We start from the raw sequence: 14,432 nt of genomic DNA, 5'->3' as shown, positions 1-14,432 counted from the left end.
TGCTATATTACCAAAATACTCCCTCCATGGTCACTTTATGTAAATATAAAAAAATGTAAGTTGTAATTAAAATATATTGAAATAAATCTAAATGTAAGTTGTTGGTAAAATATATTTAGGATAAATCCAATACACCAAATTAAATGATAATCACAAAGTTAAAATATACTTTTGGTTTTATATTATCAAAATAGATATTTTTATAAAACGTTCCAACTTTGCATGGACTTCGGTTTTATATTTATCAAAATGGATAGCTTTAGAAAAGGTTGCAAATTTGTATGGACTTTGTCGTATTTAGGAGATGTTTAATGGGCAGGGCAGAATTGCGTGAGTGGGCTTCGGCCCATCCGTATTTGGCCAGATGTTTTTGCTTTTTTGTTTTTCTCTCTTTACCAATAATAGTAGGCACAGTAAAGAGCAAACGCACCGCGCACGGCAATACCGATTGCTCGCGCCATGGCAGCGGCGTCGGCCGCCGCCCCGCCGTCGTCGCTGGCAGAGCCCCACCGCAACCTTCGTCCGAGGCTTCCTCCTCCTCCTCCTCGTCCTCGTCGCGCGCCGCGGGAGCGCGGCGGGTGACGTGTGAGGGGGCCGGCGAGGATGACGTGTTCGACCTGGACGCTCCGTGGGTGGCGGCAGCCGAGGCGGAATCGAGGCTGGAGAAGGCCATGATGGCGGTGGCCGCGGAGGGACTTCGTCTTTGCTGAACAGAGGAGAAGGGGGTGGAGGAGGGAGATGAGATACGAGACAACCGGCAGCGACAGGAGGACGAGGTCTGATACACTGATCTTCTACTGATCAGATTAGAAAATTTCAGTAATTTGGTTGTCTTGGTCTGTGATTTGATTATTGATTGCTATGCGGTTGCTGTATTCGAGTCTCGTGTGATACTGAACTGGGAGCGTTTGGAATTGAAGGGTTTTGGGTGAGGTTTTTGTCAAAAGTTGCAAGGTTGCGGCCTTTTTACCACTTCAAAAGAAAAAAAATGCATGATTTTCCCTTCAATTTGAAGAAACGCTCCAGATATCATTAGCACATATATAGGAATTTTGATTTTGTAATCATTTAGTAGTTCTTTATAAATGAGAGGAAATCATTTAGTCGGGAAACCAAACGAGGAATTGTGGGACTCTGTAGATTTTGTACTGAACCGATTAGTTGGATTTCGTCGTGAGGGTTGTTAGTTCATTGATGTGATCATTTATTGCAGATGATGGCTTTGGAGGCGATATATGGCGATGATCTGGCTTTATTTGGAAAGAAAGGGGGGCTCCACTATTTCGAGGTTACTTGTGTGAGCCATCACAGCCGTTTTCTCTGATGTTCTTGGTGGGTATATTTTTGTTTGATGGTTTGCCTTCTGTGTTCCAGATTTACATACACTATAATTTGAATGAAGGCACTGAAGTGTGTGCTAAGCTCTCTTCAGCTAATAGCAATCCAAAAGATGGAAGATGTAGTGATGGAATAGAAGAGCATGGTGATGAACCAGATGAATTTTCTTACTCCTGCAATTTTGAGTACTTGCCTCCTTTGGTTTTGACATGCTTGCTTCCACTGACCTATCCTAGCAAAGACCCCCCATATTTTACTATCACTGTTAAGTGGATGGATGGGCCTAATGTTTCGCAACTCTGTGAGATGCTTGACACCCTTTGGGCAGAGTTGCCAGGGCAGGAAGTGGTATACCAGTGGGTGGAGTGGCTAAGAAATTCTTCTCGGTCATATCTTTGGTTTGATGGCAAAATTACTTTAGGTCCAGATATCCCAATGCACAAAGTGGATTGCCGTGCAATCTCAAGAAGTCTATCCTTGGAGTCTGTAATTCCTTCCATGCTCAGCTACAGTAGCAAGAAGCTCTATCAAGCTTTTCTTGAGGATCTCCACATGTGCATGATATGCCTTAACCAGAGCAAAGGTGAGCTCCTAAAAAATTCCATCCTTTTCACATTGCAATCGTATGAACCAAAATTCCGTTAAAATTTATGGTTTATAACTTTATATTGGGCATTGCTTGTAAGTTGGAAAATATGACCTATTGTATGCGGGGTCCATTCCATGCCTTTCATTTGTTGATTCTGTGCCATAGTTGTAAAGAATTAACTGGCTGAAAATTATGTGCTACTATGGCCCAATGAACCTGTTATTTAGCTTGTTTCTTTCTAAGTTTTTTCATAGGAAATCAAACGTGCTCAAATCTAAATTTTTCCCCTGTTAACTGACTTAAATTTTGGAACAATCAGGTTCAAACTTTATCAGGCTTCCTTGCCAACACCTCTTTTGTGTGAAGTGCTTGGGGACCTTATGCAGGATGCATGTCAAGGAAGGTAGCGTTTTTCAGTTGGTATGCCCTGATACCAAGTGTAATGCTTCAATTCCACCCTATGTGTTGAAGAGGCTTCTTATGGAAGATGAATTTGAACGCTGGGACAGGCTTAGGTGGTGTTTAGATTGAGAAAATTTTTGGGAGAAGTGTCACGTCAAATATTTGATCGGATGTCGGAAGAGGTTTTCGGACACGAATGAAAAAACAAATTTCACGACTAGCCTAGAAACCGCGAGACGAATCTTTTGAGCCTAATTAATCCGTCATTAGCACATGTTGGTTACTGTAGCACTTATGGCTAATCATGAACTAATTAGGCTCAAAAGATTCATCTCAAGATTTCTTCTATAACTGTGCAATTAGTTTTTTGGTTCATCTATATTTAATACTTTATTTAGGTGTCCAAAGTTTCGATATGATGTTTTTGGAAAAAAAATTTGAGAACTAAACAAGCCCAGAAAGCATTGGACTCAATGTCAGACGTGGTTTACTGTCCAAGATGTGTGATCGGTTGCTTGGAAGATGAGGATAACAATGCGCAATGTCCAAAATGTTCTTTTTTCTTCTGCTCGTTTTGTAAGGAGCCATGCCATCCTAGTAAGCAGTGCCTGACTCCAGAGGAAAAGCTCCAGCGCCGTCAGGTACAAAATGCAATATATGCACTGAGGTGTTTTCTACATTATCAATTGATTCTCATTCTTGTACCTAGTGATCTGTTAATCTCCAATAAACATATCTGGTGGTTCATCAGTAAATCCTTCATATAATGAGTACCTTGTGAGCAATCTCCAAAATGATATAATGAGTACTCATCTTTTCTATATGATTAATTTTACAGTCCTTGAGGAAATATCACTTTTTTTATATAAATTTTGGTACCTCTTAGTACCTACTCAAAGAATGTAAAATTGTTCTTTCTATATATTACACAGTATACGCTTTTGGCACCTCTGTGCTGCAGAGTTATTCAATGAGTTGCAAAATGCTGACTTTCTTTTCATGTTTGCAGGCGTCAGGAAGGATGTCTGAGAGAGAGATGGCACAGGAAATGCTGAGCATCAAAGCATTGTACAGCGACGTTCGATTATGTCCAAAGTGCCGAATGGCCATCAGCAAAACTGAAGGGTGCAACAAAATGGTCTGCGGCAACTGTGGTCAGTTCTTTTGCTTCCGCTGTGGCAAGGCCATAAAGGGTTATGATCATTTCAGGTAGGTCATCAACTGTAACTTCTAAAGGGCTAGTATCCTTTTTTCCAGAAAAGAAAGGAAGGTGTCCATGATCTTCGGCTGGGTTATATTAATGCGTGTATGGTTTGACGAGCTCTCTGCCCATTGCAGTGAATGCCAGCTCTTCGCGCCTAGAGATATATCGGCGTGGGAGAGACAAATGGAAGAACAGTTTGGAAATCATGTACGAACTTCACTGCGCCCTGTAGGTGGTACAGTCAGGTGTCCGAAATGCCGTGAAAGAAATTTCAAGGTAACGAAACCTATCTTCTCCATCTATTCATATGTCATGAAATGGTGCAGCATTTGGTAAATTTCGCTGTGCATACGTCTAACCAGTGACGATATGCATCCAGGATGATGAGAAATACATTTTCTGCTGGGCATGCCGGGCCAACTACTGCACATTGTGCAGACGTGAAGTCCAGGACAAGAGGGGGCACTTTGGGTCACCAGAATGCGTGGGGCTTGAAGATTTCTAGCAACGGATCTCTACTCCCATCATCACATTTTTACAGCTTAGGATGTCAGCCGTCATATCAAATGTTCAATCTGACATTGAATCTAATCGATTAACGAGACCATACGCTGTAACAAAGAGTTGGGGTACATTGGAAATGCATGACTTATCTTGCAGATTCATTCATATGTGAGTATGTGACAACTAAAACCTTTCTTCATGCATGGCTCATATATTTTGCTGGCTTTTCTCATTGGCAAGTGCAACAAAAGCACCAGCAGATCAAACATCTCTTTTGCAATTTATGTATGATTTTTGAGTTTCTACTGCTAGGGGCAATACACACAGCTACAGCTATGCTACTTTGCAGGCTCTCCTTAAAATCTGGGACTGTACCGCTCCTGAAGGCTGAAACGCCAGTTGCCTTTATTCCATGAATGATCTTAATAAGGGTCGTGTAAGAACTGAAACTCTTGGAGGAGAATGTGTATGTTACACCATTAGCACCCTATAAAAATGGCCAAAAATCCACGCCACATATCCAGCCGCGGCAAGCTCCTGCAACCATGGAGAAGCCCACACGCCAAATGGTGCCAGCCATTGCCATCCTGTTTATCTCCCTCGTCGCCGCCGCCGCGCCACCGACGCCGAGAGGACAGCAGGTCCACCTGTTCGAGGCCACGGTGCGCGTCGCCGACGACGGTGTGGAGGACCCCGACGAGTACAACTACCGGCTGCTCGCCGCCGTGCTCGGCAGGTGGGCCTGCCTGCTTCAGCTTTCACTGATCCTTGGAGATACACCACTCCGTTGCTCACATCGTTTTGCTTCTTTTCTGACGCTTCTGGTGATCTCCGTTTTTTTTTCCTTTTTCTGCATGAAGCGTCGAGGCAGCTCGGAGCGTTACGTACGAGACTTACCCTGGCACATTCAGTGCGTTCCTCACGAACAACCAGGCCCGTAGATTGTCCAGTGAGTGAAAATTTATACTCACAACTCCAAATTGTCAAACAGAATAATAGCACAGTAATTTAAGATGAACTTTAAGATGGTGGTGATATGCATAGATCTTCCAACATGATTTCCTGATGTGTGCAACTTTTCATGTTTCCATTGGACAGAAATTCCCGGGGTTCTGTCAGTTAGGCGGAGGGATGATCCTGTGCCTACGGACGGCCAGTGATACACTGATATGATTTCATAAGAGGATTTGTCCCATCCAGCGGTTGCAATCACAACTTGGAAGATTTATGTAAGCGAAATGGAAGAGAGTATGGAAAGTTTAATGTGATTTGAAATATCAAGTTATATTCAATCCAGCAAGCATTGCAGGAACTGATGTCTTCTCTACATCAGTTTACGAAAAACTTCTTTGACGTTGGATATTTCGTTTGACAAGTTCATTCTACTGGCAAAGCTGTCCTTGCTTTAAAAAGGCACCACGGTGCGATCCTGTATTGTGATCCAGATACAATTATCGTCGCATAAAACTCCACTATGACAAATAATCAACAAAGCATATTATCGGACATGACATTATATTTTACATGAGGATGAAAAGCATATGGCATTGGCTCATCTCACCCTCTTCAAACAAAGTAATATGGACTATATACTATATAGTATATATGCAGTTACTGACTTAGTTTATGCAGTCTACAGATAATGAAGTTAAATAAAGTTATCTTGTGATCCAATTCTCAAGAAACCAAAAAAACAAGATCTAGAATTACAGATTCAGTGAGAAAATGAACTCAGTCACACATGTTATCATGGACGCCAATCCCAAATCATAGAAAAAAATCATTCAGTTACCACCAATAACAGGAAATTGAGCTAGATAAATATCTGAAATTTCAACCTATTAATGCTAGAAAGAATTACCCGCAAGGCACATGTGCCCTAGATTTTTTTTAATCAATTATTTAATCCATGCTCTAAATTTCCATGAACAAACAGCACCTCACTGCGTTCATGACCCTGATTCAACTTTAAAAAAACAAAAAAGGATGATTTTTTTTGTTAAAATTCAAAAAAGGATGATTATTGCTTATATATATAGTTTTTATTCATAATTTTTTTTCGTTTATAAATATGTCATTGTACTTATTCATATAATAAACCAAAAGATGGGCACATTGGCTTCTAACACAACTTTATGGGTCTTATAGGGTTAGATATCTTCAAATTATGGTGCATTTAAGTTTATGCTTCATGTGTGCATTAGTGATATTTAACAATTTGCTAGTCATCTTTGCTATGTAAGCTTAAGATCCACATGTCATAGACATATAAGATGATAAAACATTAAGCGTGCATCTATAAGAGATGTTTAAAATTGATCCCTAAAATAAATTTTAAAAATTATGCTAGAAATCATATCTCCAACAAGTTCCCAAGCATATCCTAAATTTAGGGCAGACATGAGTTCCCAATACAACATATTTAATTTTAGGCTTCTTTTGTTGGAGGGATAAATTTTATGCCTATAGGATTTTAAGGAGTAAAGTATTGGCACTCTTAGAGATGCTGGTACAGTCGCATGTATCAAACTAAACAAAATCTTCTTTAATGGAAAACATAATTATGAGAAAACATGACTTTTTGAGGTAAATCTTCTTACTGAAAAGCATAATTATTTGAGGTTGAGATTCCCATCTTATGTTAGTACACAACAGTTCACGACAGAACAGTCTGGAATCTCAAAAAGAATCTTGAAAGATTTTTTTTTGGATAGAGTTAGTTTTCCTCCTGTAAGAGAATAGGCAACCTGAATATACACGGTATTCTCAAAAAGTTCGCAGCTGAAAAAATGGGCGACGCAAAAATTCTCTCCGCCGATATAAATCGTCGACCTTGAGCCTTTTACTGGTACAAGTAGGTCGGAGGCTTCAGACAAGCCTAACAGCCAAATCTTGGAATCCCGAAGAAAATGCACCTTGGTGCAAGGAGAATATGAAATTATGCACTGTCGTCAAGGTAGTTTTGGCGATGCGTATACGATACGAGAAAACCTCTCATCAGGGATCTGTAGTATGCTGTTTGCATCCTTTTGGACCAAAATGTTGTGAAGTCTTATGGACGGGTTTCCGGCACAGTGCACAGAAGTGCTTCTGGCATGCCCAACAGAAGACGTGGTTGTTGTTTCCCACCTGAACAAGTTACCGAAGCAAATGCAGAATTAGGAGCGGGGCCAAAAGTATAGTGAAATGCATTAGAATAGAAGAGAAAAATTGGTTCTGTAGCATCGAAAATTCACATTTTCAGCTTTATAGCACCAAACATTCATGGTTCACTTTAATAACATCAAAATTTACCTCCGTTAATTGTGTTATCGTTCCGTTAAAATTGCTGTCATTTATTTCCCCTTGCCCCAGTGCTTTCTTCCTCGTCCTCTTACCGATCCTTTTGCACAAGAAACTACCAGGCACGGCGGCAGGCGAGCTAGAGGTCAGCGCGGCAGGCGAGCTCGGCGGCAGCGGCAGCCAACATGATTGTCTGCAGAAGTTAAGTCGAGAGCGGCTGCAGAAGAGCAGTGTTCGATCTCAGAGAGAGAGAGTGGTGGTGCCATTGAGGCAAGATGCCCTGGAGCTCAAGAACAGAGCTGGGCGATGCGCTAGGTCGACCATGATTGAGCTGCCAAACTGTTGGCCTTCCTCAAGCACTAAGCACCTAGCATGAATGAAGGAGGCACTTCTGACAATGGACAATTCGAGTGCTCCAGTGAGAGAGACAATCAAATTATTTGAGGGGAAATGCTCTTGAAGGTGGGAGGATGCCGTTTGTGAAAACAATTTTGTTTGGGTTGAGAGTTCAACTAATAAGTAATCAACATTGGACCAGGACATGCATATCCTTCAGTTCTTCTCTTCTGATTAAAGAAAATGAATATGGGATCACTTTGCTTGTTATATGGGCCACTGTGCAGGAATGCAGCTCGACATTGTTGCCTTCCTGTACACAGTGAAGCAAATGGTCCTGATGGATCGTCTACTTCCATGTGTAGCATCAGCATCGGGCTAAGTCGAGCCACATGCAGCACTGACATTCGAGCTTGAGAATGTGCGGACATGAAGGTGGTCAAGCTCGTGGGCATGCTGACGTCTATCAAGCTCAAGCCTTGAGGACAGTAGCCAGCTAGTGTGAGCTCAGGAAAGAAGACACGGCTGGAGGGAAGGATGGCACTGCTGGTATGGAATGCTTAATGTGAAAATAGAGGTAATTTTCAATTGTATTAAAGTGAACCATGAACTTTCGGTGTTATAAAACTGAAAACATGAACTTTCAGTGCTATAGAACCAATTTTGCCAAAAGAAAATTAGAAATACAGTTTAAAGAGGCTAGGACATTCTCTAGAACCATACAAGGTTTGTGTCAGCCCTAAAAGTCTTTACCATATTCAAGACAAAGGTTACCAAAGTTGTTAGACATGAAAAGACCAAATGCAAAGTATTCTAATTTATAGCACTTAAAGAATGAATGAGTATACATCATATTTGCCCAAGGAAACGAGGCCAAAGGATGTTTTCACAACCACCCCCCCCCCCAAAAAAAAAAAACACTTATCCAAAAACGGTATGGTATCCGTGCTGCTGCTGTAGATATTACAGCCCCTTGACCATGGAAAGAAAACAACACCTTTCTTTTTTTACGGTAATGCTGGAAGTATACCTTAGCAAAAGATGTGGTTGGTATTACCTTTGGACATGGTTGCCGGCAAGTAGGGCATGGATGAGCATATTGACGAAACATTTCAGCTTGCACTTGTGCCACAACTTGGCGCTGGGCCCGTGGATTCATTCGCATTTCCCATCTATCAATCTCTTCCTGAGGGAAAAGCACACATGAACCCCTGTGCAGAACAACATGATTGGTCTTTGTCAAGTCTGTATACGTTAATGAGCAGAAATTACATATTACTAAATAAAGTAACCTGAAATGTTCATAACCATCGATCGCCATGTTACATTGGTAGCAGAAGTACTGGCCACAATTACAACAGGACATCTTATTGCATCCTTCTGTCTTAGAGATAGCCATCTTACACCGTGGGCACATTTTTGAGTCCTTCATAATTGTCTTGATGCTGCGCAGTTCATTCAGAAACTTAAGCTGATCTTCCTGTAATGCTCCTGCTTCTTGGCGTTTCTGTCAAATAAAGAGTTAGGCTTTCCTCCAAAATACACTATGAAGAAAAAAGACAAAGCAAACAACAGAAACAAAGAGAGGCATAGGTTGCAATAAGTTTAAATTACAGCTTTGTAGTTACCAGAATCAATCTAAATGCAATTGTATAACATAATCACACTGAAGATGGGGGGAACAACACATGTACACCTATGATGTCACAACTAGCAACATACCAATCATAAAGTGTAGCAAAGTGCAAACCAAATTAGATAAAAGAAAACAGTTTCCACAACTTACAAAAGGTACGATTACTATTACTCACAAAACATAATTTATAAAACTGAAGGGGCTCTGATTATCATGGAAAAAAATATTTATGCAACTTAGATAAAAAAATGCATCCCAAATAAGCCTACAAGTGGACCATCAAGGTCAGATTATATTTTAAAAAGGATTGATAACTCAGATCTATATAACACAGCAAACCATGTTATCATCTTTTTTATGGTTCCATAAAAGGCATCGAAATAATTTAAGTAGTGGTAAATGCAGTGTCATTGGATCCCAGAGCATGGTATCCCATTTTCTATTATTTCTCATAATATATTTTCTAATTAGTCCAGATTATCTATTATATAAAAAATATAAATTTGATTAATAAACTAGTAGTGAAAATATGTTAAACCTGGTAATAAAAGTCCCACAACTAAATTGAATGCAACATGAAGCTAATTTATGTGGAAATCTTGTCCTCCCACCTCCAAAATAAGCAGTTTTTCTTCAGGTACCATACATGTTTCCCCAACATGACGGCGATCTCTACAAAGTGTGCAGAAGCTGAATAAACAACTTGAACACACAGCATCATTATCTGCATCCTCCAAGCAAGCAGTTTCACATCTTGGACAGTAAACTACATCACTCATGGAGTCAAGAGTTCTCCGAAGTAGCAATCCTTCCCAACGATCAAATTCTTCTTCCCCAAGCAGGCTTTTCAATATATTAGGAGGAACAACACCTCCACATTTTGCATCAGGACATAGCAGCTTCAATACAGTTCCTTCCTTGACATGCATTTTACAATATGTTTGCATGCATTTCGAGCAGAAGAAATGATGGCATGGAAGTTTGATGAAATCAGTTCCTGATGAGGTTATAAATTAGAATTAAAGTTAGCAATATAGATATTTAAGGATTAACCAAAATGAAAATGGATACTGCATCTGAGTTGGACGTACATCATAAAAACCTGACACATGATTCTAAAATTTGACATGCAAGTGTGTATTTCGAATAATATAATTTTAAGACACTTCGCAAACAAGCACAGAAAAATTGTCATGTGAAACAACTACCTCTAACATGGCATCCATGTGAAACAACTACCTCTAACATGGCATCCATGTAGTAGATCTATCCCCAAAACATTTCCAGGTTGTACCAGCATAACCACAAGCTAACACAAACCTATTAGTCTATTATGCTAATTTGTTATTGTAAGCCCCAAGACTTTCAAAACTACAACACGCAAGTCTATAACACAGGCCAACACAAACCAATCATAGTAATTTGTTATTGGAAGCACAATACTTCAAAACTGCAAGATGGGAAACTACGCAATTCTGCAGAAATAGAAAGGTGGAAAAGTTACCAGGAAACTCGGTAAAACAAATCATGCAGTCATGGATAGCACGTAAGAAGGCTTCATGACACTTATCATCATTGCATCTCATCATCCTAGGAATTATAACATCAGGTAAAGCATTATGTGAAAGAGCACGCTTATCTCCATGATCACGATCACACGCTGAATCACTGCTTAAAAGTATCTCATTAGCAAACCCTAAGTGAGAAAGGGAAGAGATTTGGAGCCATTGGACCCACTGATATGTTACTTCCATGCCCCTTTGCTCCTCCCAAACTGTGTCCAGCATTTGGCATAGTGATGAAATCATCATTTTATTCATCCACTCCGCAAAGATAGTGAAAAGAGGAGGCTGGTGGCTAGGGTATGATGAAGGTAGAAGGCATGTTAGCAGTATTGGCGGCAAGTGCTCAACTCTAAACTTGTAAACAAGATTATCAGAGGCATCAGCATCATGACCTGCTCCATATTTCAATGATCCAGAACCATAATTGAGCCTTGCTGATACATCGATACCATCTGGGATCTCAATATGTACATGAACCTGCAATCACATAAGCAGATGAAACCCTCTCCTAAATGTAACAATATTATCTCAAAATAAAACAAGAGAAATATACCTGGAAAGACCGCTGGCCTTCCTTCTTATTGAAAATAACTATATTGTCTCCAAAAATGGCCTCCAAGGCAAAGATCTGAGCATAGAATTTATATTGTATAAGAATAAAAGAAGTAGGGCTCACGCATTCAACTAAAACGAACATTCGCTATCAACTGCTTGGCTCTATACTATACCTAGTCCATCCAACGTGCATAGTATTTCCTCCCATTCTTTCCTTGCGACTAGCAAATTTTAAACCTTGCCCAGATAATAAAATCTTACTAATTGGCAAAAAATGTAGGCATGACTTAACTACATGGCATCTCTTCACCTCAAGTCCAGAGACATACAACTTTATCTTACCAAAATGGAGTACCTAAAAATCGACTCAGCATAGACAGTTTCGCAGTTGGGCAGTTGGTCCTCAATAAACAGCAGCAGGCAACAACAAAATTTCAACTACTGTCTTCACATCTATTACAGAAGCAGCTCAATTACGCTTCGCCATCTAGTAAGTGGACAAGAACAACTATGAACAATACAAAGTCAGGAAGAGGTATCAACTCATCACCTCATCCTCCTGCCTCTGATCGTTCGCAGCCGCCTCATCCTCGGTCAGCTCCACCTCCTCCCCACCCAACCCCACCAGCTCCTGCAGCTTCCTCACAGCCTCCTCCTCAAGGCTCCCACACACCTCATCCCTCCCAGACGACGAGGCGGCTTCCAGCGGCGGCATCTCTACGGGGGCAACCTCGGCGCCGGCGGAGACGCCGAGGCGATCTAGGGCCTCGGCCGTGGCGGCCGCGCCGCCCTCGGTGACAGCCGGAGCCGCGCCGCCGCCGCCGTGGGGGATCTCGGACCCCGAGACGGAGGTAGGGTTTCGGGAGGCAGATTTCGAATTCGGGCCGGACCTTGGACCTCTGCCCCTGGACGACTTCCGAGGCATCGCCGTGGAACAGGAGCTTCGCGGCGGGCGGCCGGGAGGAGGCTGGCCTGGAGGGGATGCGTCGGCCGCAGGTCTGACCGGAACGCGCGGCCGTGGAATAGTAGACCTGCAGCTGCAGGGTGCCACTGCGGCGGCGGGCGAGGCGACGCGGCGCGGCGTGGCTTCCGCCTTGGCGGCGAGGCGTGAGGCGGTGGTGTTCTGTTCTGTTCTGTCCGGTCGACGCCGGCACGAGGGGGCGCGAGTTCTCTCTCTACGCTGACACTGTTACCAACCGAAAAATAACCAACAACTTGCCCGTTACGATACTGTTCGATAATGTAAAACAAACAATTGAAAGATACCAATATATTTCAACAACTTTTCTTTTTAAGTTTAAAAAACTGTAAAAAAATATATAGTCTCAATTTCTTATTCGAGCAAGTTCATAACTATCAACCCAAAAACTACAGTAAAAATGTAAATGCAGCCTTTACGGTATTAATGTATCATACTGATGAAACGTTCATATCTTTCATCTTAGAAAAGATTGCTCCATTAGACCATTACCACGATTGTTGGAATAGTTAGCACCGAGTCACTTGGTCAACTGATCTTTTTTCCTCTCTGGTTTATCGTTTACGTTCTGGCAGTTTTAACGTTATAGTATGATCCTTATGTTAGAGATAGTAGATGATATATTTATAAACAAAAATTAATTTATAAATAAAAATTTTATATAGTATTCTTAGTGACCTAAATCAAAGACCAAAAATAATTTTGATGAAAAACCCCAAAATCAATTTCAAATTAAGGTTGAAAATATAAATTTTGGCTTATAAACATAAGCAAAAGCGAAAATATGAGGCGTAAGTGTATGCTCTGCATAATGGTTTAGGGTTGCCCTTTCTTGTGTTCTTGCTTGCCCGTGTTCTTCTCACTCTCACTCTCAAATGGCTGCTCACTTGCTCTCTCAATGAAGGCTAGGGTTTTCTTCTATCTCAAAGGATGAGGCAATCTCCAACATTCATTCAATGCTTGAATCAATGGTTCAGATTTATTTGGACTTGTGGGCTACAATGGGCTGAGATAGAGTCCATGTGGAGGGAATTTAGCCCAACATGTTGTACCATAAAGTTTTTTTCCTGCCCGAAAGACTATTACCTCCCTCCAAAAATAATTACACTAGCCTAATTCGAATTGGCCCGCGCATTTGCGCGGCTAGATTTAAGTCATTTTATGTTTTACTCATATTTGTTTTAATCTTTAATCTCTAAAATATGTGATTGTTTACTTATCTTAATTGTTGTCTATTTAGGTATAATTCTACTGAATATTTTTCTATTTGTATTTGTTATTTAAACATATGTTAATTGTGTTGTGGTATATCGTAAGCTTGGAACCATAGCTACGTGTGAGAATCTGTGAACTACCACCCCTTAAACTCACTTAACACTATTATATCCTGATCGTTAAATATGGGATCACCGGGATCTAACAATATAAGATTTTTCTTCTTTTTCTCTAATTAAGATGGTAAATTTTACCATCTAGAGAGAGCGTGGTAATGATATATATGGTACAAAATTTCTTTAATATCTAAACAGGAAATAAGAGAAATAAGAGAGATCGATGGGCTATAACACACAAAAAGGCTTTTGTGGGAGGAAGAAAACAAATGGAAAAAGGTGAAATCATATGACAATAGCACTTTGAAAGGATCAAATCCAGCGCCTTGAAGAGATTTGTTCTTTCACAATTTTGTTAGCTAGCTGATCTATTTGGCTGATCCGACTATAGTCTTATTGAGTTTGCTTGGTATTTATTAGGAAGGGAAATCTGGAATTATTGTGTCCTATTGCTACTCTATATTAGCCATACAACTTGAATATATTGTAATATATGGATGGATCTAAACCGTTAAAGTTAAAATTAAGACTTGATCTGGTCTTATGCTATTAGAAATATATTATTTTCTATTTCTAAATATATAATTGTACTTCTTATACAACTATAGATACCAATCGACACTGTTATAATCTAGACCCATCATGATTTTACAGTGTAATTTTTTTCGATTAACTTGGTAATTTCTAAAATGTAATAAATTTGTGATATTA

General features: G+C 40.5%; 3 protein-coding genes across 4 annotated transcripts; 2 read left to right on the top strand and 1 right to left on the bottom strand.

The window, feature by feature from the left end:
* Window positions 1-603: 603 nt before the first annotated feature.
* On the top strand, window positions 604-4,373 carry LOC102701257 (E3 ubiquitin-protein ligase RNF14-like). The gene is made up of 8 exons (XM_015836286.2): window positions 604-776; window positions 1,214-1,288; window positions 1,375-1,921; window positions 2,247-2,447; window positions 2,783-2,970; window positions 3,339-3,538; window positions 3,668-3,809; window positions 3,913-4,373. Exons 2-8 carry the CDS (start codon window positions 1,214-1,216, stop codon window positions 4,036-4,038), a joined length of 1,479 nt encoding a protein of 492 aa, XP_015691772.1. The 5' UTR covers window positions 604-776; the 3' UTR covers window positions 4,039-4,373.
* Window positions 4,374-4,569: 196 nt separating this feature from the next.
* On the top strand, window positions 4,570-5,538 carry LOC107304114. The gene is made up of 3 exons (XM_015836487.2): window positions 4,570-4,773; window positions 4,898-4,986; window positions 5,136-5,538. Exons 1-3 carry the CDS (start codon window positions 4,583-4,585, stop codon window positions 5,195-5,197), a joined length of 342 nt encoding a protein of 113 aa, XP_015691973.1. The 5' UTR covers window positions 4,570-4,582; the 3' UTR covers window positions 5,198-5,538.
* A 1,085-nt stretch (window positions 5,539-6,623) lies between these two features.
* On the bottom strand, window positions 6,624-12,570 carry LOC102701632 (E3 ubiquitin-protein ligase RNF14-like). 2 transcript variants are annotated; one of them, XM_006653659.3, is made up of 7 exons: window positions 11,962-12,570; window positions 11,410-11,484; window positions 10,796-11,333; window positions 9,903-10,288; window positions 8,948-9,162; window positions 8,713-8,866; window positions 6,624-7,166 (listed from the first exon to the last, which is right to left on the bottom strand). In XM_006653659.3, the coding sequence occupies exons 1-7, from the start codon at window positions 12,334-12,336 to the stop codon at window positions 7,035-7,037; spliced, it is 1,875 nt and encodes a 624-aa protein (XP_006653722.2). In that variant the 5' UTR covers window positions 12,337-12,570; the 3' UTR covers window positions 6,624-7,034. The 2 variants fall into 2 exon arrangements, with proteins under 2 accessions (XP_006653722.2, XP_040379661.1); XM_040523727.1 differs by lacking the exon at window positions 6,624-7,166 and having other exon boundaries at window positions 8,720-8,841.
* Between the last annotated feature and the right edge of the window lie 1,862 nt (window positions 12,571-14,432).

The sequence above is a fragment of the Oryza brachyantha genome, chromosome 4 (genome assembly GCF_000231095.2).
Source record: "Oryza brachyantha chromosome 4, ObraRS2, whole genome shotgun sequence".
Lineage (NCBI taxonomy): Eukaryota > Viridiplantae > Streptophyta > Magnoliopsida > Poales > Poaceae > Oryza > Oryza brachyantha.
The sequence above is the reverse complement of the archived record's forward strand: the minus strand, read 5'-3'. Positions and strand labels throughout refer to the sequence as shown.